General features: G+C 39.8%; 1 protein-coding gene across 1 annotated transcript in view; it reads left to right on the top strand.

Moving 5' to 3' along the window:
* Positions 1-23,355, top strand: part of RSBN1L (round spermatid basic protein 1 like) — a 43,301-nt gene extending 19,946 nt beyond the window's left edge. Inside the window, exons 3-8 of the mRNA XM_084272801.1 lie at positions 1,884-2,527; positions 14,324-14,461; positions 14,648-14,790; positions 18,038-18,205; positions 22,214-22,322; positions 22,410-23,355. Of these exons, the coding sequence (XP_084128927.1) occupies positions 1,884-2,527; positions 14,324-14,461; positions 14,648-14,790; positions 18,038-18,205; positions 22,214-22,322; positions 22,410-23,066 (1,859 nt within the window). The 3' untranslated portion in view covers positions 23,067-23,355. The remainder of the gene's footprint in view (positions 1-1,883; positions 2,528-14,323; positions 14,462-14,647; positions 14,791-18,037; positions 18,206-22,213; positions 22,323-22,409) is intronic.
* The last annotated feature ends 442 nt before the right edge of the window (positions 23,356-23,797 follow it).

Raw genomic sequence — 23,797 nt, 5'->3', positions numbered from 1 at the left:
AGCTGCACCTGTGAAATACATGAAGTAATGGGTTCAGTACCCTCCACCACATATTACAGGAGAGTCAAATGAAATTGATTACATCTGAATAGTTTTACTAACAAAGGTAGGGAGTGGGCTAGATTGGAAGGGGAAAACAAATAATATTCGTTCTAGTACTGTAAAAACTGCAATTTTGTACAGTGCATATTCATATCAGTTTTTCATCTAAGTACATTTAAACTGGTAATAGATGCTGATCTTCAGTTGTCTCATGGTTTTCTTCAGTGATTGTAGACGAGCCAAAGTATGAGTATAGCTCTTGCCATAGCAAACAGTTTCTTGTTTTAAACTTGGAAGTTGTTGTATTATGTTGCCAGTAATATAACTGATGATTGTACCTCAATGAATAGAAATTTCCATGCTGGTTTTCCATTAAATTTAACCTAATGAAAGGACAGGTTTTCATGCAGTTGAACTTGGTTAGCTAAAGGTGAAACTGGCCTTGGAAAGTATGCTATGTTAAATCTGAGAGTAAAGGGAGTCTGTAGCTCTTAAATTTGTGAATTGGGTTAAGAAATCTGTGTTTGGGCTAAGTAAGAAAGGAGTGATCTGAGGCCACTCTTCCCCTACAAGATAAGAAAATAGACGCTGGAGAGAGAGAGAACTAGCTCACCTGCCTCCGCCTCAAAAGTCCCAGATGTTTGTAGTTGTTATCACAAACCTCAGGAGGCTCAGAGGCAAGTGTTTTAATTGCTTGTTCTCCTTTCCAGTATCTCTGCAGCTTCCATATCCAAACCTCTTCATTATCAGCAAGAATTTGTGATACCATGCACCAACAGTTTCAATTTTTTTTTTAGGACTCTTAGGAATTATTTGGGATGACAGCTGCAAACTGAAGTCTACTACAGCATAATAGTAGAGACTGGCTAACTCTTGTGAATTTGAGATTGCTTAGAAATTGTGTATTTCACTGCAAGACTAAACTTTTAGACTTCTGTTTCCGAACCTGCTGATGTTGTGAATACAATTTTGCTCTAACATTTCCACTAACTTGATTTATCACATTGTGAAATGATTTCAGTGGCTAAACTGTAGGGCAGTTTAGTGACAGAAGTGGTTTTGACTAATGTGTTGATTACTTAGAAAAAAAACCCCATCATCAAAACACCCCAGAAGTACTGGAAAAAAAGCACTTGAAAACAAGGGCGTATGTTTACCTTGGGTATCACTTGAACACATTATCCCCAAATGCCTTGTTTTGGCTTTAGGCCATAACAGTTTGGTTTCTGTTCAGCTTGCGTATTCTGTAAACTTGAGCTGTTTTGTGAGGGTTTGCTTTTTGGTGTTTTTTTTTTTTTTCTTGTTTTAATTATCTAGTAATAGTAGTATGAGCGTCTGTGAGGTGTTTCTGTATTTCAACAAAATTTATTTAGTTCTGGAAGAAGGACCATGCAAAGCCACCTGACAAAGGTAGATTCTGGCAGTGGCACAAACAGCTTGTGGCTGATGGCTGATACTGACCACTTGTAATCCCCTTGTTTGGCCATATTTGTTGACAGCTGTCAAAGTCTCTGAACTTTCTGGTATAGTAATTGCTGGTGATCAGTTAAAGGGTCAGAATAAGGACTGTGATTCATCATGAAAGCAGCCATGGGAAACTTGTGGCTTTCTGTGATTTCCTCCCCCATGGTTCCTGTCCCCCCCCCAACTTATCTGTCAGTCAAAATGTGAACATGGCATGTGTGTCTACTCATTTTCAGGAAGATAAACATTGTGACCCTTGTTACTGGTCTCTGACATGTGTGTGCCACAGTGGGGCGTTTGGTAAATTTGAACCCTGATATTTAAATACATGTTTTGTATATGAAGATACTTCAAAGATTATTTTCTCCTCTCAACAGGTGGGAAGGAGAAACCAAAAATGAATGCAGAAGAGCTACAGATTAAAAAAGTTAAGAAGAAAAAGAAAAAGAAACATAAAGAGAATGAGAAGAGGAAGCGTCCAAAAATGTACAGCAAATCCATTCAGACCATCTGCTCAGGATTGGTTTCTAATATTGAGGATCAGGAAGCCAAAGGCATCATAGATGATCATCTTAAGGATTTCAATGGGAAAAATATGGATCCCAAGAAGGACTGTGAGTCCAAGATACCAGAGAACAGTGAGTTTCCATTTGTCTCGTTAAAGGAGCCACGGGTTCAAAATAAACTCAAAAGGTTGGACACATTGGAGTTCAAACAGCTGATTCATATTGAGCACCAGCCTAATGGAGGTGCATCAGTTATCCATGCCTACAGTAATGAACTCTCCCACTTATCTCCTGTGGAGATGGAGAGATTTGCAGAAGAGTTTGTGGGTCTGGTTTTTAGTGAAAATGAAAACTGTGCAGCTTACTATGTAATGGGTATTGTTCATGGGGCAGCTACTTATTTACCTGACTTTTTAGACTACTTTTCGTTTAATTTTCCCAATTCACCAGTGAAAATGGAGATTTTGGGAAAGAAAGATATAGAGACAACGACTATGTCAAATTTTCATGCTCAGGTAAGAGGTTATATATTTTACTTTCTAAAGTCATATAATGGTTTCAAAAAAAACTGTGAATGGGTTTTCTTAGAATACAGTTACTGTTAGCTGTGATATGTGGATGACACAGAAGACTAGGAACAAGCAAATTCTTTAAGTTTTGCAATGTTAAAGTTAATTAGCCTATTAACTGAGACATAAAATTTGATTTTATGGGGAGGGGAACCATTTGTGTGTAGGTTTCTTTTCGATTTGTTTCTGTGGTTGAAGCTTGAGCTTTGGAGGGTTAAAATGCTTTAGCTGTGACTGGATGTGTGAACTGTAGTTTATTTGTATGAACTTTATAGAACTGAAATGCAAATACAGTAGAAAAATGTTATACGTAGAATCTGCATAGGGCAAAGTTAATGAATTTGTAGTTTGTGGCTTCTAAATTTGTTCTTAAAGAAGAATGTAATAGTGGTTAATGGAGCTCCTACTTTGATCCTTAGGCCATCTTGTTTCTCCCAGTTAGTTGTATTCTCTTGAAAGCTGTTATGTGGCAAACCAGCAGGCAGCTTTGGATTGTGTGTTTTCTGAAGAGAAATGACTGTAGTGTCCCTTTAACAACTGCTACTGATTAAACATCACCTCTGATATTTATTTACTTGCTGTAGAAGATACATTACTGTTGCATATAAATTATTTATAGTTTAGGTCTACTAAGGTCATGGAAAAAAATACTCTTACCTTTCTTGAATTGCCACCTCAGTGATGAGGGTATTAGGTAAAGGTGTTATGAAACAATTTATGAAGAAACTCAATGCTTTTTTATTATATCAACTTCAGCTCACAACTGCTTGTTTCACTCTATTTAGATGTTGTATGGAGCACCTTTAAAGAATAATGATGTGTTCTAGTATAAATTAGGTTGTCATCTTTTTGAAGACCAATGTTCTTTTGTTTTAGTTGGCTACATAAACGTTTGCATGGAACTGTTGTGTTTATTGGCAGGGTTCAGCTGTCTGTTATCCATAAGGATATGCAGAACTGAAATGCTGCTGCAGAACATTTTCAGTGCTGGTTAAGAAAATATTCACAACTTCAGCAGTAAAAATCACAGGATATATTAAGGGCAGCTACTTCGAGCTGCCCTGTCTTAAGTCAATTAGTGTAAAAAAAGCTGGATCTGTCCTTCTAGGCATGTTCTTTAAGTCCAGCTTGTCTTGGGCAGCATTAATGCAGCATAGCTGTGTGGTCGTATCTGCCCTAAATAGTTAGGAAAAGCCAAAATGTTATTTTGTAAATTATAATGAAATTATTTAACTGAAAGGGTGGTTTAACTTGGTATTATAATATCATTGTCAGTGCCTGTAGTTTAATCAGTTCCATGGTCATTTTTTTGAGATCATGATTTCTAATTTTTCTGTAATTGAAGGAGGAACAGAAAGACTGTGTAGTAGATGAAAGAAACCAAACTATTTATTACAGCATTCAACTAGTCAACTTCATAGGCTGTCTTCTAATCCATATTTTACTTGGCCAGAGCTTTAGTTCTGGTATCTTTTCCTTTGTTTTTGCTCAGTTTTTCAGTTAGTTTTTGTAGCATTTTATCACTTGTCAGAGTCTGGTTGCTTGACAGAAAGCACTTGGCTCCCTCTATTTTTGCTAATGTGAAGGGTGTAGCGTCTGTAAATAACAGACACAGGCGAACGCCAGACTTGCTTGTCTTCTGTGCAGCATCACTGTTTCCTGCAGTATTTAAGTCAGTATCTTGGTCGCCTAGCCATTGATTGTGTTTTCCTTTAATTATTTTTGGTCTTATTCTGGATGCTTATTTTGTCTAACTCAAGTGATCTGCTACATTTGAAATGTTTTGTTGGCTTAGTGTTCTCCTTTCTGATTGGGGACAGTATCAAAGATGTCTAGGAAGGAGTATGAGTGATAGTGCATCATAGTGCTCATCTTCCAGGGAAATGACAGGACATTTTGAATCAGAGTTAAGAGTTTTGTGGTTTTAAACTTCAACTATATTTCTGTGTAAATTTCTGTTTCATTGGATACCTCTTTTTATAAAAGGTGCTAAAAGTTTTGTGCGGATTGATACTATTCTCCCATCTTGTTGAGTTTTGTGAATCTTATAGGGATTCCAGTGGGCTGTTGCAGTGTATTTCAGTGAGATTATATATTTCAGTGCGAGTATAAATTTAATTTTCTGTTCCTACATTGCAAAAGCTATATGCTGCTGTGGTCCTGTTGTCTTGACCTAAGTCTGGCAGTTTATTTGTAGTCTCAGTTGAGAGGTGAGCTATTTTTTTATATCTATGCAGGGACTTAAGTTTTATGAAGTTTTCTTTGAGTATCTATCTCAACCTTTGTGATTTTGTGATCTTTTCAAATACTAGAGTAGTTTGGGTTGGAAGGGACCTCAGAGATCATGTAGTTCTCACCTGCTATGGGAGGGGACACCCTTCACTAGCCCAGGTTGCTCAAATCCCCATCCAGCCTGGTCTTGAACACTTGGAAGGAGGGTGGCAGCCTGTGCTAGTGCCTCACTACCCTCACAGTGAAGAATTTCTTCATAATATCTGATCTAAATCTACCTTTCAGCTTAAACACATTATCCCTTGTCTTACCACTACATGCCCACGTAAACAGTCCATCTCCTGCTTTCCTTTAGGCACCTTGAGGTACTGGAAGGCTGCTGTAAGGTCTCCCCAGAGCCTTCTCTAGACTGAACAAGCCCAGCTCTCTCAGCCTGTCTTCATAAGGGATGCTCCAGCCCTCCGATCATTTTTTGTGGTCTCTGGTCTCATTCCGATGACATGTAACAAAGTGTGAAAAAATAATAAAAAGTAGGCACAAGCTAATTACAAAATGGAAAGTATTATGAAGTATTTTATCAAAGCTTTTTATTTCTCAAATTGATTTTTTTTCAGTACTACTCCATAACCTGCTACTTCCTGTTTCGTGGCAGATGAGGGGTTTTTTTTGGTTGTCAGTAATGCATACCTTCAAATCACTGAGTTTTGTGGTAAGAGGAGAATTCTACAGTACATTCTGTTGATGAGATCAAAACTGTTGAAGGTCTTCCTAAGTTATTCTGGAAAATCTGTGTATCCTGAGTAATTTACTTTGCTTTCACAGTTGTAGAGTTGAAAATGAGCTTCTCTCAGTTTACCAGTATACCTGTGTCAGAAGTAATATAGTTTCACTTGTTAGGAGACTAGAAGTGAGTATAAGCTTGTGTATGTAGTTAAAGCAGATTCAGGAGGATGGAGTCTGTGTTGGAACTGGTTCTGTTTCATCAGAATTAGCTTTTAAATTAGGGGCAAAGAGGAATTGGATTTTTTCTTCACTTAGCTTGAGCCTGTGTTTCAGTAGTCCTTAATCCTTAATGGTTTTAGATTAGTGAAATGTGTATGTTTCTGTGAACTGTCTGTAAGGAAGTTCCTGTAGTTGGGCAAAATGGAGTTAGTCTGGGTATCCTTGTCTCCAGTAAGTCACTTTTTCAGGTGGTGAAACTCTGCTGTGGGTCCATCCCTGGACTTCATCGTTTGTGTAGATGGCAACTGTTGCATCAGTTACCTGATAGCTGTGAGTCTGACTTGTCAGGCTCTTAGAAGGATTTCAAAGAAGGTAAATAATCAGTTTTTGTCACCTGCTTGCAGCATACATCACTTTAAGTTATTTAGTGCTGTTGAGGCAAGTGCCTCTATTTTGAACCCATTGCTGTGCCTTTGTGCTGGGCAAGTGTAAATTCTTATTGCCTTGCCGAAACTCCAAAGCACACAGTTCGTGTTTAACTGTAACAGTGCTTAGTGGATTGATTTTACTGTGCTTCGGTCTTGTCCCAGAGGCAGCTGCTTAGTACAGGTGAAGTAAAATGCTGATATGCAACAATTCCTGTGCTTCAAGACAAGATCAGCTGTTTTCAAGTTGCATCTGAAAAATGTTTGTCTGCATTTGCTGGAGATCTCTAGGTGATTCCACACTTCCTAAAGAAATCTGTTGAAAAATATTTTTTCCTTATTTGTCCTCTTAGCCTTACCTTTAGTGGACAGGGCAAAAACTTTATGCTTTTCTTTCAGTGTTTTTTTGTATTTGAAGATTGCATAACAGCTCCATTTATTCCCCTCCCTAGTTATATGTCTTATTTTTGTCTACCATTATATGTTATATTCTCACTGGTCTTACTGCTCTCCCCTTATTCTCTTCAGTCCCAAAAATGGACAGTGTCTACCTGGTATGGTGTTGTCGAGGAGTATGAAAGATTGCTTCATGTGTCTTGCAAATTACTACTTTGTTATCTATTCCTGGCTTTTCCAGAACAGTTTGATCATATGTGGCAGCAGCTCCTGCTAAGTGAGTCATTCCTGTATTCATGTTTATGATGATAATTATATATATCTGAGTACAGTTCTTTGCTTTTATTCAAGTGGAATTGTGTTCTGTGTACTCAGATCCTTTCTCTAGTTTATCAAAGCTCTTGTTACCTTTGATCCTTTCTTGCTCTAGGCTTGCAGCTTTGTGTTACCTGCAGGCTTCAGAAGGGTATGTTGTGTTTAAAGGAAGGATCCTCGCTGTGTGCCACAACAGTGGTCCTTCCATACTAATAGTTATAGGAATATAAGTTAACTGTCCACTGTTTGCTAGACTTTCTGCAGCAGTTTTGAAAATTTTAATGCAAATGTTAAGATGTGGGACTGGTCCTCTGATAAAGCCTATCCAGTCATGGAAAGAAGGGTGAGCTTGACTTTGGTTTTTTTACTGTGTCCCTATTTATTTACCATTTTCTAGGCAGTTAAGACAGGAGTACCTAGCTAACTATTTTTTCTCAAAACTGAAACTAGGTTAAATAGTTTCTGTTTCTTGCTTCTCTTTACACCCATAAGATGGTATGCTTATCTTCTTCCAACTTTGAAGAATCTGGTTTGCGGCTTTGAGTTCTCATTGATTTATTAAAGCTTTGTTTCTTTTCAGCTTACTGCCTTCATACTGTAGGGTATGTGAAGATACTCATTGTTGAGTCAGTTCAATTTAAGATAAGTCAGTTGTATTTTACACTACTCATTGTATAGGTAGACAAACTGTCAGAGCTGCTCTAGCACCTCTTGCTGCTAAAAGAGCACGTGCTCTTTACATCTTTCCTCCTAGCTGCATGCTCTTGTGCCAGACTGTGGTGCTTCTTGAACTGGTGGGGCAGTTCTTGTTAATCTGCCAGAAAACCTACTCATGAGTGATTTGTTTTATTACTGAGGTAGCAGATATATTAGTTTACTATGCCAGAGGTAGCTCAAGGATGAATGAAGGGCTAAATCAGCCTTGTTCTGTAATGACAGACGGTTTCCATGTTCAGAGAAACAATTTTTGTTGACTTTTTTCAGTCTGAAGTGACTTATTTCATGTTGTCTGTTAACAACATTGTAATGCTGGATTTTCAGACACTATTGAGAACAGTGTGTTTTAGAGGAGGAAATGCCATAGTAACCAAAGTTCATGTTTGTGTTGTGACTTTTTCAAATGAGCGGTTGTTCTCCGTTCTTGAAGTGCTGCACACACAGCTCCTTATTCCAGTTCTTGTCTTCTCCTTGCTGCCCTCCTTGTTTGGCTCTTAAAAGTGAAATTCTAATTTGTAATTCTAATTCCTGCTTGAAACTACTTGTTCTTGTAGTGGGGAATTGCTGAAAATGTTTTTGTTGAAAGAAAATCTGAAATAACTGGTTGGCAGATCAAATCACTGAAGACTTGTACAGTGTTTATTTTCATATATATTGTGGTGTTTTCCTGTGTTCAGGAAAAAAACTGTATTGGGACTATAGGTCTATTCTTAAAGCTACCGAAACGCAATTGCAGAAATTTGGTTTTTAATAGAATTTACTCCTTCATTTCTAAAACTTCTTAATAATTAAACATTCAAAAAGCTTATTGGCTTCTAGCAACTGCTTGCTGTTGTGCAAGTTCCCAGAAGTGTAGCCTGCTTTCTTGCTTTTTTTAATTCAGGATGATGAAAATGATTTTTAGCTCTTGTTAAAGCATATGCATTGCCTCCTTTGTATTTTATAAAATAATCGATAAAACTGTGTAAGATACTTTTTTGATGGACAGTCGCAGTCTATTGTCTTCCAAGCAAAAAGTCTTCACTTAATGCCATTGAACAAAGAACCAATTCACAGGGAATGACACTTAGAGATCTGCAACACATGCTTCTTGACAGTTTCAGCCAATGAATATGAAATGGCAGTTGTATGGTGCTCTCTTTGGGCACCTACTCTGTGTTAACAAAACCCAAAGCTAAGCAAAACTGAAAGGTTTGTAATGGGAGCTTGAACGGGATCTGAGATGGAACCTTGTCATTGGTGTTAGATCTTCCTGAGTTACAAGAGCATAATGACTACTTTGCTTTCACAAGATCACTTTTCATGAAGGTATTTAATTGATGCGGTTCTTAAATTACATATTTTAGTGCTTTATTGGTGGCTTCGCTTTTTTGTCAGTGAAATTCAGAATAATAGGTCATCTTGGTTTTAAAAATGTCTGTCCTTCCATCGTGTTATTTGAGGATTTCAGCTGCAAGGTGAAACGTGAAGCAATAAAGAAACTACAGTGCTGAAAGGACACTGGTGCAACTACAATATAGTAGAAATCTTGGGATTGCATTTCCAGAAACTTCCAATTGGGAAATGGTGTATTAGTTGAAATTAAAGCTTTAGTGATAATGGATCCTGTTTGAGTAAAGTCAAGGTACCTTTTTCTGTATACTGAACCCCTGACTTATAGAAGAGGAAAAGTACTGTGAAGTACAGGTGGTTTAAAAGTAAAAAGCCGAGTAGATTTGCAAGTATCTTAAACTCAGAGCAATTTTGATTAATTTTTTTTCAGTGAAATTGGATCTTCAGTATCAGTTCTCACTTGGAACTGAAAATATACATAAGCACTTAAGGATTTGAAAAGAGTTGGCAAGGAACAGAAAAAGCTTTTTGGCACTTTCTCAAAATGTACCAAAAAAGAAAGAATGCTACCTTGCCTCTTGGAGACTACAGCCTTTGAGATGAGATGTTTAGAGGAGTAACAGTGAGTGGAGCTGGATGTTTCAGTTCTGAGACAGAAATGTTTAAGTATGTTGCTTTTGTGCTTGTGCAGTGAAATGGAAGCCCACTATTTCCTCTGATCTCCCAGCATATTTTGATGGTGATTTAATGTTTTTGTTGTTCTTGTTAGTCTTTGGTGGGACTTTCTTTGTGGGTTTCTTGAAATGGTTTTGACTTCCATGGGTTTGGAATTTTTTGTTCAGAGGACTGCTTTTCCAGATTTGCTGATTTTTGCAGTTGAAAAAGTGGAAGAAATATAAACCTTTAAAATTCTAACAGGAAAATGTGAACTTCAACTGAAAAAGGCCACTCTACTATATTAAAGTACTAAGTTGTGTTTTGCTCCAGTTCATGTTATTAAGATCTCTTTAAATGCTTTGTTTCTTTGGGCTGTTCCTTCCAGTTTGTCTTTCAACCAAAAAATTGGAAACATCTTTAATGTTTTGTGTCTAAAGTATTTCCTATTTGTAGGATGGTAATGCTCAAATATATTGCTGTTTAAAAGAATGAGTAATAATGACAAGATGTTTATGCCACAATACTTCCTTTTTAGAACTTCTTACTTAAAATTGAGCAAGTTAAGTTACAATAAAAATCAGTTGATTTCATACTAGTTACAGAAGCAAGAATCAACTTTTACTAATTCTGAACTCAGCGGTTGTTTTATTGTCATAATTTCCCACTACCTTGATGCAAGAGAATGGCAGTCTCCTTTTGTGTGTTTTTTGGTGATGTACTTCAGATTTAAGCTACGTGAGAAGAAAGAAGTTAGGCTATGTCATATTGATTCGGTTATATTTCATCTATTTTACCTGTCCATTGCATTACACTTCATTTAATTGGTGGTATTTCTTTATGTATATGTATTGATTCTGATCATGTTGCCTATCTGCTAGAACAACTCCATGTCATTGATCTCTTCCAGTTCTGGCTATTTGAGTAAACTTGTAACGTTCTAAAAAAGATGGTCACAGTGTAACCAGTAATACTACATGCAGGAAGATTGCCGTAGAAGGTGTATGCTGTTTGATTTGTAGTCGGAGCATAATTTGATGAAGTAGTGCTTGTTTTAGTACACAAGCCTTGGTTTTATGAGTTTAGAAATACGTAGAGGAATCTTACTCTCTTCCTGGGAAGACAGTAGCCAAAGGATACTGATAGTAAAAGGAAAAGAAAATGTTTCTCTTACCTAATAAGTCATAGATTATATTTATTTTGTTGTCTTTAAGAGGGCAAACTTCACTCTTGTCACTTGTCAAACATCAGTGGAAGATTTTTTGTGATTTCACATTAGTAGTTAGTAGCGGTAAAATTCTGGAATGAGTAAAAAATGATTTTGTTTGTTAGCTCTTTCTTCATCCAAGAATGCCTTCACCTTTTAATATATGGGTTTTTTTTTTTGAATTCTTTAGCGTGATCTGAGATAGTGTCATTTAAATAGCACCCCCTGACCTGAATGGGGAGTTTAGGATCCTATAACCCAGTCCATGTAAGAGATGAGATAGGAGTCACTTTTCACTGCCAACAGCTGCTGCCTTTTCCAGATTCCCTCTTGTTCTTTCTGGTCAGGCGTTATGGCCTATGTGTTTAATTTTTATTTATATAGTTTTCTAAAAGAAATAACTAAATTCTTCAGGTAAGTTTTGGATTAAGATCAGATGAGTTCCCTAAACTGACATCCTGTGCAATTTCTGAAGCCCTAGTGCTGTCAGGAAAGAAGGGGAAGAAGAGAGAGTGGATCTTCCCCTTTCATCACCAGCACGGATTTATTTTTGTCTATACTGGGTTTGGATGGGTTAGAGAGAGTTTTCTTAGCAGCCTATTATGGGAGCTGCGTTTTGGTTTTCTGACTAAAACTGTTGGTAGCACACTGGTCAGGATGTTGCTGGGTAGCATTTGCACAGTGTCACAACTATCTCCATTTCTTCCCATTCTGGACCTCCTTGTTAGTAGGCTGGGATGGACAAGAAGTTGGGGGGATGTGGCTGGGACAGTTGACCCAAATTGACTGCAGGGATATTCCATGCCATGTAACATAAACATAAAATAGCAATAAAGACCTGAGAATGGCAAAGGGTGTTAGTCTGGGAGGTAGCTATTGCTCAGACTGGCTGGGCAGAAGACTGCTTTTTGGTGGTCATGAGTGGTGAAAGAAGGCCATTTAATGCTTTTTTCCCCCTCTTTCCTTCACTTCATTTATTAAAGTGTCTTTATCTGCACCCATGCATTTCCTTGTTTCTACGGCTTCCTCCCATGTCTCTAACCTTTGTGGGAGGTGGTATGAGTGAGCAAAGGACCTGCTACCTGGGGTTAACCCACCTGAGTACTTAGGGGAAAAAAAAAAATGTTTGAGTGTTTATTTGCAGTGATTTGACTCAGAACAGATTTTTCATGTCCAGCTTGGGAGAAATGAAATACAAAAACATAAAGAGAAGATGTCAAAGTTCCAAACATTTGAGCACTTTCTTCTGGGCTCATGTTCAATCTGGAGACTGAGGGGGATGTAATTGATCAGGAGAGCTAGGAGTGAGTTGGGATGGACAAATAATACTTGAAAAAGTTGAGTTGGTCTTCCAGTTTTAATGTTCAGTGACATGATCTTTTTTGGAATGTATAAGAAACTTGTTAATTGATCCACCTTAAGCAAAGACTGTGTTGTGTGTGAACTGACTTTGTGCTTTGCTGCCAGTGCCTGGGGGTATATAATCCAGATGGGTGAGTTGTGGCTGTGAAGCTTTCAGCTGGATCTCCTAGCCTCACTTCAGTTAGGCTATGGTAAACTAGTTGTGGAACTACTCCAAATGAGAACTCTACAGCTTCCAAAAAAATACTATATGAATCATAGAACCCCCCTTAAGATCATCAAATCCACCTGTTAACCTAGCATGGTCAAGTCCAACCATTAAACCATGTACCTAAGCGCTGCATTTACGTGTCTTTTAAATACCTTCAGGCACAGGGATTCCACAACTTCCCTGGACAGCCTGTTCCAATGACTGGCAGCCCTTACAGTCAAAAATCCTTTCCTAATATCCAATCTAAACCTCCCCTGGTACAACTTGAGGCCACTTCCTCTTGTCCTATTGCCTGTTACTTGGGAGAGTAGAAGTGGTAGCAGAAAGAAGCAGGGGAAGACTGCAGAAAAATTATTCCCTTTATTCAGGAGAATAGATGAAAACAGCAACTTAATATCCCAGCCTGGAATGGTGGAATGCTAAACTACTTAAGCCAGTGGAAGAAACATCCTTTTGCATCTTAGATTTATCGGTTGACTTAGTAACAAATTTATGACTATCTGTAGCCTCAGAAAGTGGTTTTAGAGTACTTAGCTTACTGGTGAGACCAATTCCAAATAGTGACAGGTGAGTGTCCCTTTCTTGTCCTAGTGCTTTAGCTATGCGAGCTCTTTATGCTTTGTGCCGGTGATGAGGGCATCGCTTACATGGATTCAGCAGAAATGAATGTTTTCTGATGCTTTTATCACAAAATCACCATCTGTGCAAAAAAAGCTACGCGAGAGTGTGACTTAAGGATTTGGGTGGGGAATAGGGGAATACTTCTGTCCAGCAGTAGGGTGCTTTTCAGTATGACTGTGATGGCTTACCATTACATTAGCTCACACTTTGTAAAATCCTACTTGTAGTCTATCAGTCTTCCACTTCCTGGGTGTGTATGATCACTGAGGTCATCTGAAGAGTACTGGGTTCTGCACTAATGGAATGTCCCTGGCTGCATCAGTCCAGGTTCTTATAATGGCACATTGTTGTTCCATGCTGTAGTTCTGTTCTCCTCTGCACTGCTATAATTATTAGGAATTTTAATAGCCTGGGTGAGGACCATAGCAATGCTGTACTTCATGAACAGGTTTCCTTGCACCTTTTTTCTTTTCTTGTGTTGGGTGCAGAATGTCTAGACATGCAGTGCAGCAATCCACCTGATCATCCCTCTGTTCTCATCTGGTCATATTTAATCTACTGATACCACTGTGTCTATTAAATAGGAGATTGGAAGCTTAAACGAGGTGATCCTCATCAATTTCATGCCAAAGTATTTTTTGATGTAATATAATAGATCAGATTGACAAAACCTTATGACAATATGTGTTTGTGTTCAAGTTCAAAATAAGAGTTTTCATGAGGTGTGTGTTATCGCCCCATAAGTTTAAGGGACCGCAAGATGTATTAGCACAGTACAGTAAAATGAAAGAGTAGCTGTTACTCTCTTCCTGTATTAAGTTTTTATGAGCCTTGTTGTCACTGTGATAATTAGCTCCAGTTAATGTGCTTGCACAGAGGCCATATTAGAGACCATGGTTAGCTGTGGAAATGTTGAGTTTAATTAGCTGTAACTCAGGGTTCTGCCTGACTGTTACAAGAAAAAGGTGACTTGAGTAATCCAGGTAAGGATCCTTATTTAGTAGTTACTAAGCAACAGAATGTATGTTACTAATTTTTCACAGGTACTACTTTGGAATGTTTTTTTTTTCTTGGAAGGCAAAAAGCAGTTACTCAGTCTTATCCTCAGACTTGAAAATAATTAAATCACAAATTGTTATGTATCTTTAATAGGAAGTTCTGTCCTTGGTGATGATTTCATAGTAATTGACTTAATCTTATGTATACTGAAGCCTGTAGGACTAAGATCAGTCAGAAAACATAAGTAGGGATTGAAGATTGTTTATTGAATGTAGTCTTTGAGCAGTAGTGGACTTGGTATAACTTTTGCTGTCATATTCTACTTGTAGGTAAAAAGAACATACTCTCATGGTACGTATAGAGCTGGCCCAATGAGACAGATCAGCCTGGTTGGAGCAGTTGATGAGGAAGTGGGGGATTACTTCCCTGAATTCCTTGATATGTTGGAAGAATCACCCTTCTTAAAAGTAAGGACAGAAGGGAATGGGCTGGGAGAAAGGGGACAGTATGCTGCCTAGTACTCTTACAGTAAAGTAAGAGTGTGTGATACTTGTTTAGAAAATTGAGGGGTCTAATAAATGACAGACAAAGGCTACTTTGAACAAGTTTTTAAAGTAACTCACTTGAAAACTGTGGCTTGTATTTCCCATTAGTGTACACTGCCATGGGGAACACTTTCTAGTTTAAAATTAGAGAGTCGTAAAGACAGTGATGATGGTCCCATTATGTGGGTACGTCCAGGAGAACAGATGATCCCTGTGGCTGACATGCCAAAGTCACCTTTCAAAAGGAAGAGGTATGTTGAATTATTTTGCTTGATAAATGCCTGGTTAGTATTCTTTCTCTCTGAACTCACTTCATCCCAAACTTTTTACTGGTTGATAATATATTTTAGTATAAATTTATGTAAGTCTTAATCTCAAAATACAATTAAGTTGCTTTGTGTTGTAAAGGTAAGAATTTTTAAAAAAAGAAATTATATGCTACCTGACCAAGTAAGGTGCTAGTAATTTTTGGAGCTTTAGTAGGATTTTGGGGGGAAACCTGCAGGGAAACATGACCAGGAGTGCAACTACTGATGTGTGCCAGGAGACTAGAATTAATACCACCCTTCTTAAATTTGAGTGGATGTTAAAAGAATTCAAGGGACAAGGGCTTCTCTCTCATCTGAAAGTGAACACCTGCATCATTAAATGACATCGTTAAGCTTTGGTGTGGTACTGTGTGTGAGAGTAGAGATGTCCTCTGTCGAACTTGAATATTCAAGTGTCATGAGAAATTACGTCTTTTGACTTCTCTTGCTGAAAAGTCAAACAAAAAGAGTATACAAGAAGTGGAAGCATGGTCAGATTCCTCAGGACTGTGGAGACACTGTCCAACCACGAAAGGCATGCAGTTAATGCCAAAGACCATCCGGAGTTTAATTTGGCAAGGGATGTGAAGGGGAACAAGGAGGACTTCTACAGGCATACAGGCAGCAAAAGAAGACTGGGGAAAACATAAGGTGGCTGCGGAATTGGGCAAAGGGTCTGGAGACAAAGGACACAAAGGGCAAGATAATACTTACTTTCTTTGCGCTCATCTTTACTGGTGAGATTTACCCAGAGGTCACGGAGGGAGTTGAAATGTCTGGAGCAAGATCTTACTTGCCTTCAGTGGAGGAGTATCAGACTAAGGAACATATTAGACAACGTAAGATGGGCACAAGCCCATGGTACCTGAACCTAAAAGTGCTGCGGGAGTTGGCCACTATCATTGTGGCAACTCTTGGTTGCCTTTGAAAGATCTTTGCAATTGGCAAAGGTTCTTGAGGACTGGAGGAAAGCAAATGTCACTCCACTCTTCTAAATAAGTAAGAACCATTACTTTGAGAATTGCAGGCCACTCAGCCTCACCTTCATCCTGGGAAAGATGCTATTTCAAACACAAAAGGCGAGATGATTGTTGAGAGGTAGTTAGTATTGACTTACAAAGGGAAAAATGTGCCTTATCCACCTGATAGCGTTTTAGAAATTGTCTGGTTTACAGGGTGAGAGGAATACTGGAGTGCTGTTAAATCTTAAATTTAGCAAGGCTTTCTACACTGGACACCTGTCTCCTGTAACATCCTAATAGACAAATTAATGAAGGACCAACTAGACTGATGGTCAGTGTTCTAGAACTGGCTGAGCTGCTGTGCTCAAAGGGTTGTGATCAGCTGGAGAACGGTGGATACTGGAGCAACTCCAGCACTAATACCTTGTGCCACTGCTGTTCAACATCTTCATTAGTGGCCGGCATCACGGGACAGAGCACACCCTCACCAAGTCTGCAGGTGATGCAAAACTGGAAGGAGTGGTTAATGCATCACAGGGTTGTGCTGCCAATGAGAGGGACCTTAAGAGGCTGCAGGAATGGTCCAGATCAGTGAACTCATGCAGTCAATGCAGGATGCGCAAAGCCCTGCACCCAGTGTGCCAGTACAGGCTGGGGCCCCACTGGCTGGACAGCAGCCTGACAGAGGAGGAGTTGTGAGTCCTGGTGAGAGGATGACAGGTTGACCATAAGCCATGGCATGCCTACTTTTTGGCAAAGTAGGTCAGCAGCCTCCTTTGGACAGGATGAGGAAGAGCACTGCCAGGAGGCTGAGGGAGACAGTTCTTCCTCTCTGCTCATCAGTGGTGAGACACATCTGGAGGTTCATGTCTAGTTCTGAGCTTGTCAGTCTAACACAGACATGGGCATGTTGGAGTAGGTCTACTGACATGAAAGGTGGGCATCGGAAAGCTGGGATTTACCCTTGAAGAAAGAAGGCATCTGATTGGAGGTTGTAAGAAAGGCTTTTTTCAGCAGTGCCCAGTGATGTCACCAAAGGTAAAGGGGACAAACTGAAGTATAAGAAGTTCCATTTAAATTAAAGAGAGAAAAGAACAACACAACAAAACACAACCAAAAAGAAAAAGCAAAAAGAAGCTTACTGCATGGATGGCTGAACACTGGGACAGGATGCCCAGAGAGCTTGTGGAGTTTCTGTCTTTGCAAGTGCTCACAACTTGGCTGGACATAATTCTTAGAAGCCCACTCAAGTGGTTTAAGTTGTTGGACTACACAGTCACCAGATGTCCCTTCCAATCTTGGTTATATTATGATTATTAACAGTTCCTGGACAAATGTGGCACACAACGCTAACTCTAGGTGGTCAAGAAGATGGTCTTGTGTCTCCATTCCTGCTCTGCAGCACTTCCATCTTTTCATTAAATCCTGAGGATACAACCTTTTGCTGCTTCTCATTCACAGTTCTTCAGCATGGAACATACATGTCCCAGTGGTTTGGCAGAAACATGTATGATGAAGTTATGACTTCAGGCACAATTGAAATGTATGCCAAATAGTCAGGAAGCAGGAAAGGCTGGCAGTTTCTGCCCTGCCAGGATCTGATCACGGTAGGGCCTAGCCTCACAGTGCTAGGGAGAGGCAGGTGGGACAGACCTGGGGTCTGGTGTATGCATTCAGTCCAGACTCCAGTGCATCACGCAAGTGTGTGGTGATGGGGTAGGTCTGAGATCAAACCAGGAAGTCAGTGTGCCAGCAAAGAGCAGTTCCAGTGACTGCCAGGCACGTCTGACTTGCCAAAGCTATCCTGAGATCAAGTTGGAAGCATGTGCGTAGCTGAGCACACCTAGCTGAAGTGAAGACCAGTCCTTCTGCAGCATGGCTCAGGCGAGGGATGAAGACCTGGGCCTGAGCTTAAATTGAGGTTCTGGCCTCTTTGGGTTTGTGGGTGGAGACTGAAGGTGAGGCTGCTCAGAAATCAGGGCATCTTAGTGCTCTCAGGGCCCTAACACTGGCCCTAGGTTTGGGTGTTTTGCTTGCTTTATTTTTTCATTGCATAGGTGTTCTGATTTGCATAGCTCATTACATTTTTAATGTGCCCTAATTTACTGGTTTGGGGTTTTTTTTTCTCTCTTCTTACTGAAGAGAGAAAAACCAACCTATTGGCTATGGGTGGAAACTTAGTGATGAAGAGACATTTCTGTATCACTAATATTGTTTATCTTGTACAGAACTACCAATGAAATAAAAAACTTGCAGTACCTACCTCGAACCAGTGAGCCCCGTGAAATGCTCTTTGAAGACCGGACACGAGCCCATGCAGATCACATAGGACAAGGTTTTGAACGACAGACTACAGCTGCTGTGGGAGTGTTGAAGGCTGTGCATTGTGGAGAGTGGTACGTGTTGCTTGACTTACTCACTTAGGTGTTTGAAAAAATATTTGCCTGAGTTTCCATTTGTAATTGGCAGATGGAGCAAGGAATAAGTTGATCTAATATTAGAGATTTACAGAAAACTTAGTAGGCAGTGGAATTTTTCCCCCCTTATGCACTAGATGTGTTTGCTCTCTGCTAGATTGGGTACAGTTCTGCTGTGTGGTTGAAGCCAGAAAGGTGCCTTGCAATGACAGTTTCATAGCTGTAATTGAGTTGCTGCCATTGAGTCAATGTTAGATGTGAATATGCTTTACACCTTGTTTTCCTGTAACGTGTATGGACAGACCTGAGTTTCTGCCTCAGAAGTTCACATGAAGAGCTTTCGGCAGTTCTTTGTGTTGACTGGGAATAAGCAGAATTTTTATCCTTCTACTTCAAAGTCATGGCTGTTCTAACTCTGATTTATTTATGGTAGATTCCCCTATCAAGAATCCTGTTGGAGGCTGTGTAATTTTTTTTTGGTGTCTGTCTTTTGTTTCCTGAATTTTATAGGGGAATTCCAATGTACCTTGTTTGAAGCTGTTTAAGTTTTAGCGTCTTCCCCCCTCCCCCCCACCCCCAACCCCCCCAAAGTACCTATAATCAGGTGGGCTTTCCTGGCCCAGATCTAAGTATTTTTTGGGATCTTCTGACCTAGGTTTGTGAGAATTACCTTAGTTTTAGAGGTTGCATTTGCATACATTTTCACTGGTTTACCGGGACAGTAAAGGGAGGAGTAACAGTAATAGGACTTGATAGTAAAATATACTAAACTGATGATACCCAATGCAGTTTCTCACTGAACAACACAACTCAGACTGTACAGCTCAGAGCTGTCACAGAACTGCATGTTCTGGAGCCGTATGCTCCTTTCCCACCATCTCCCCTTCATGCCAATCATGGTATGGAATACCCCCTTTATCTGGTTTGGATCACCTGTCCTGGCTGTGTCTCCTCCCAGCTTCCCAGGTGCTCCCCACCTTCTCGTTGGCAGGGCAGCATGATAAGCTGAAAAGTCCTTGACAGCTTGGCAACAGCTAAATCATCAGCGTGTTATCAGCACTGCTCTCATCCTGACTCCCAAACGCAGCACTACACCAGCTACTAGAGAGAAACTCTCTCCTAACTGAACCCAGGACACTTGTCTTACAGTGCATGAGTTCATTGAGATAGAAAATTGAATAATTGTGGGTTGAACAACGGGATTGTTCAGATGTTAATGTGTTTTTATTTTGGGGTCTGAGGTTTTGCTGTTTACTTCCTCTTCAGGTTAACAATAATGTCAGCCTTAAACTTCCTGCTTGCCCTGTGAGAAGCTGGAGTTGAGAGTGGGCAGTGGTAGCAGGGCAAGAACTGAGATACTGTGTAGATGTGGTCATTTTAAGTTATACTTTGTACCTATGAGGGAGGCAGCCTCAAAGCTTTATCAAAGGAAATCTTAAAAAACCCACAACAAAACCAAAAACCCCACAAAACCAACCAACCAACCAAAAAAACCCCAAACCCCTAAACAACCCCCCCCAAACTTACATGCCTGTGGAAATAAGAATTTAAATTGATGATAATTGGAATGCCTGTGGGAACTTCCCATTCTCACTCTATACTTTGATAACAAGATCCTCCTCCTGGGAAATCACTATGCTTTCATTTACACTTGCAAAAACAAATTTTGTCGTTTTTCAGCTCTAGTGTGTCATCTTTTCCCATATGAAGCTTGTGGAAAAGGCTGTTTGTTCAACCTCCATTAAAACCTGGAAAAATGAATGGAATTAATCAGAATAAAAACTGTGCAGATAAAAATGATTTGAAAATAGGCAGAGATAGGCAGCACTCCCAGCCAACTGGAAAGTGCTCTGGAGGAGGTATCAGCATTTTGCTTCAGAGTAAGGACTGAAAATGTATCTTCTAATGCAGAACAAAGAATTCAGGACTGGTTCCTCTATAGGAAGGGAAAAAACCTAACACAATCAACACAAGTGATAGATCTAAAGTTTGATTTTTACCTCAATGCTTATTTCTCCTTTCCTCTTCCACCTTTTTGTGTAATAGTGAAAAGCCACTTCGCTGTGCTGACATAGAGACCTAATGAGGGTTTATGACAATAAAGCGTGATGAATTACTGTAAGACATTAAAATACTTTCAGATACTTGCTTTACCATAATTTGTAAGCTGTGAGAAGATTCATTTTAAAAAACCAACATGCATGGAAACTTTGATTTGGAAACGATACTCCAGGTGGGGCCCAACCAGGGCAGAATAGAGGGTGAGGATCACCTTCTTTCACCTGCTGGCCACACTGCTTTTAATGTACCCCCTCTTGGCCACTGGGGCACACTGTAGGCTCATGGCTAGCCTGTTGTCCACCAAGGCCCCCAGGTCCTTCTCTGTAGATCTCCTCTCCAACAGGTCATCCCCCAGCCTGTACTGATTCAAGCAGTTATTCCTTCCCAGGTGCAAGACTCTACACTTGCTTTTATTAAACCTCCTTCGGTTTCTCCCTGCCGAGCTCTCCAGCCTGTCCAGGTCTCGCTGGATGGCAGCGCAGTGTTCCTGCGTGTCAGCCACTCCTCCCAGCTTTGTATCATCGGCGTACTTGCTGAGGGTGGATGATATTCCCTCCCACATCAAGGTGGTCAATGAGGATATTAAACAGGACTGAACCCAACACCGAGCCCTGGGGAACACTGCTAGACACAGGTGTTCAGCCAGACTCTGCTGCACTGATCACCACCCTCAGAGCTCGGCCTGACAGCCAGTTCTCAACCCACCTGACTGTCCACTCATCTATCCCATGCCCTCTCAGCTTTGCTATCAGGATGTCATGGGAGACATGGTTATATTTTGCTTTTTTGAGATCATGACTTAAATAAACATGTCTTATCAGTTTAAAGAGCCCAATAAATTGTACATCATTCCCAGCTGCTTAGAATAACACTGTGAAAATATATGTATGAGTGATAAGTAGCACAGAGTCTGGTTGGAGGCCCTGGGGGTCAGTACTGGGTCCTGTCTTATTCAAGCCAGGTGCAGGGAAGGTATTGCACTCCTGTCAGCTCTGGGAGAGCTCAGCAGAAGGTGAAGGAAGAAAGTAATCAGCTAGGCTCTCTGGCTGATAAGTTCTTGCAAAATGATTCCAGTGTGAGCTTTATCCTGTATGAAAGAAATCTTCATATCACATTTGGAAAATATTTTTTAAAAACCAAATACCTCTCAGAACCAAAACCATGTTGGTTGTATTTCTGTTGAACTGTGGTTACCTTTTACATCAGAAAGTGACAAGGATTGTAGCAGCTGGTCTTGCTGTTAGTTGGCTAATTCTTGCTGATGACTCCAGAGGAATTATATCAATGTTGTGCATTTCTTTGGGGGAGTTCTCGTGAGAACAAAGTTGAATTCTCCAACAGTTTGAATACAGAGGCAAACCCTAGTTCAGATGCTGCTCTTATGTAGCTTTCTAGTAAGTACAAATAGGAATGAACTTTTATGAGGTGTTTGGTAGAAGATACCAGCATTTGCTGCTTAGTAGTGTTGTGGCAGCTTAATGTAGATTCAGGTTTACTACTGACTGAGCCAGGTGTTTGGAAGCTAAGATATGAAGTAATGTTTTGCCATAATACTAATCAGACTGCTGTGTACTTTGAGGTATCTGATGGGTGTATCATGTCAGAGTTGACAGAGTAAGCCCAGCATATGTGGGGCATCTGTCTTTCAGCAGTAAGGCAGGCAGAGATCGATTAAAAATAAAACTAGGGAGTTGTTGACTTTTCATTGCTGTTTTTACTCCACTTGTAAAGAAATTGTGGTTAACTTGTTTAACCAGTTTAATGAGGTTGTGAGAATTATGCATTTTAGTCAACATTTTTTCTTCAAATATGTTACACTGGAGTTTTTGGGTTGTTCATCATTTGCTTTCTCCCTGCTTGCAGACTTCATTATTTTCTGTGACATGTTAGTTTCAGCCTTTGACTCCAGTTCTTGCTCTTCTCTAGGTCTGAGCAGCCTCGTATAACCAAAGATGTAATTTGTTTTCATGCTGAAGATTTCTTAGAGGTAGTTCAGCGAATGCAGTTAGATTTGCATGAGCCTCCACTCTCACAGGTAAGTCTGCTATGAACTGTTGATCAGGTGTCCTCTGAGTCCCAAACCAGGGTTTTCACGCTTTTTTTTTACCCTTTTTTCCTCCAGTGTGTCCAGTGGGTTGATGATGCAAAACTTAATCAGCTGCGAAGGGAAGGCATTCGATATGCCAGAATTCAGTTATTCGATAATGACATTTATTTTATTCCAAGGAATGTTGTGCACCAGTTCAAAACAGTTTCAGCTGTGTGCAGTTTGGCTTGGCACATCCGACTCAAGCTATATCATTCAGAGGAAGAACTTTCTCAAAATACAAGTACTGTTGAAGTAGGAACCTCTGCAGACCCCAAGTCTTCGGTTGTTGGACTTCAGACTGACAGCAGAGTTTGTACGACGAGCAAAAATACCTCTGAAGGCACCAAATTTTCAGATGCTCTGCAGACGAAGTATCTGCAGCAGGAATTTATGCCGATAAAACATGAACCTATTGCATCTCACCGAATAAAAGAAGAGCCCATGAATGTTGGTCTGGCTGAGAAGATGGTGGCACCTAATGACGTCAGGGGCCAGAATGTTCAGACTAGATTGGATCACGTTGAATTGACAGCGTTTAAGTTGGAAATGGATTCTAAATATGAACCTGGCAACAAGGACTTACAAGGCAAGTTATGCCCTGGAGGTCACGTACATCCAGATGATACAAGACAACATAGTTCATCATACCCAAAACTGCATGGACAAAGAGAGGATGATTTTTTGTGCTAAATTTGTATATATGGTTTTAAATTCCTTTTTAAACTTAATGATGTAATAATGTAAAGATTGGTAAATTGTGAGGCAGGTTTGTGACTTGCCTTCACATCTGTTACAGAAAATAGTTATGTAGCTTTGTAACATTCCTCAGTGCCTGTCCATAACTGTGAAGTATCAAAGCACTTAGGGCCAGATGCACTGTAAACACTGCAGGTTTAACATAAAGAAGTCTTTAAATAATTTTGAGTTGTAGGTTTTAGAGTAGAGCTGACATTTAACATATATATTTTTTGTAAGATGAGCCAGAATTCTTTTTGACAATTCCAGGCTTTTCCATAGAGCTTATTTATACCAATTTTTTCATTTTAAATGTGTCAGCACTGTAGTGTAAATATCTTTTTTAAAAATCTTTTTAGTGTGATTTATACTGAAATGTGAGCCGCTTAATAAAGGTTCATAATAACAGATTGGTTTTATTTTTGGGTCTGCAAAAAATAATTCAGTTGAACTGCCTCTCTAAATGGTTACGTTTCTACCTGCACTAATGCGTAGGGTGCCCTTACGCCGCTGTGGGGTGAGGCGCTGTAGCAAACTGAGGTAGAGCCGAGGCATTCCTTGTAAATTTGAGGTTAGTCAGAATGCAAAATCAGTCCTCCCTTGCTCATTAAAGGCACTCCCCAAACTCCTGCCAGATGCTCACGTGGAACAGTGAGGGCAAAACTTCCCCTGCTGTGGAGGACAGC

This window comes from Gallinula chloropus (assembly GCF_964237585.1).
Source record: "Gallinula chloropus genome assembly, chromosome: 1".
In the NCBI taxonomy this organism is placed as follows: Eukaryota; Metazoa; Chordata; class Aves; order Gruiformes; family Rallidae; genus Gallinula; species Gallinula chloropus.
Note: the sequence above shows the minus strand (reverse complement) of the source record. Positions and strands in the feature narration are given on the sequence as shown.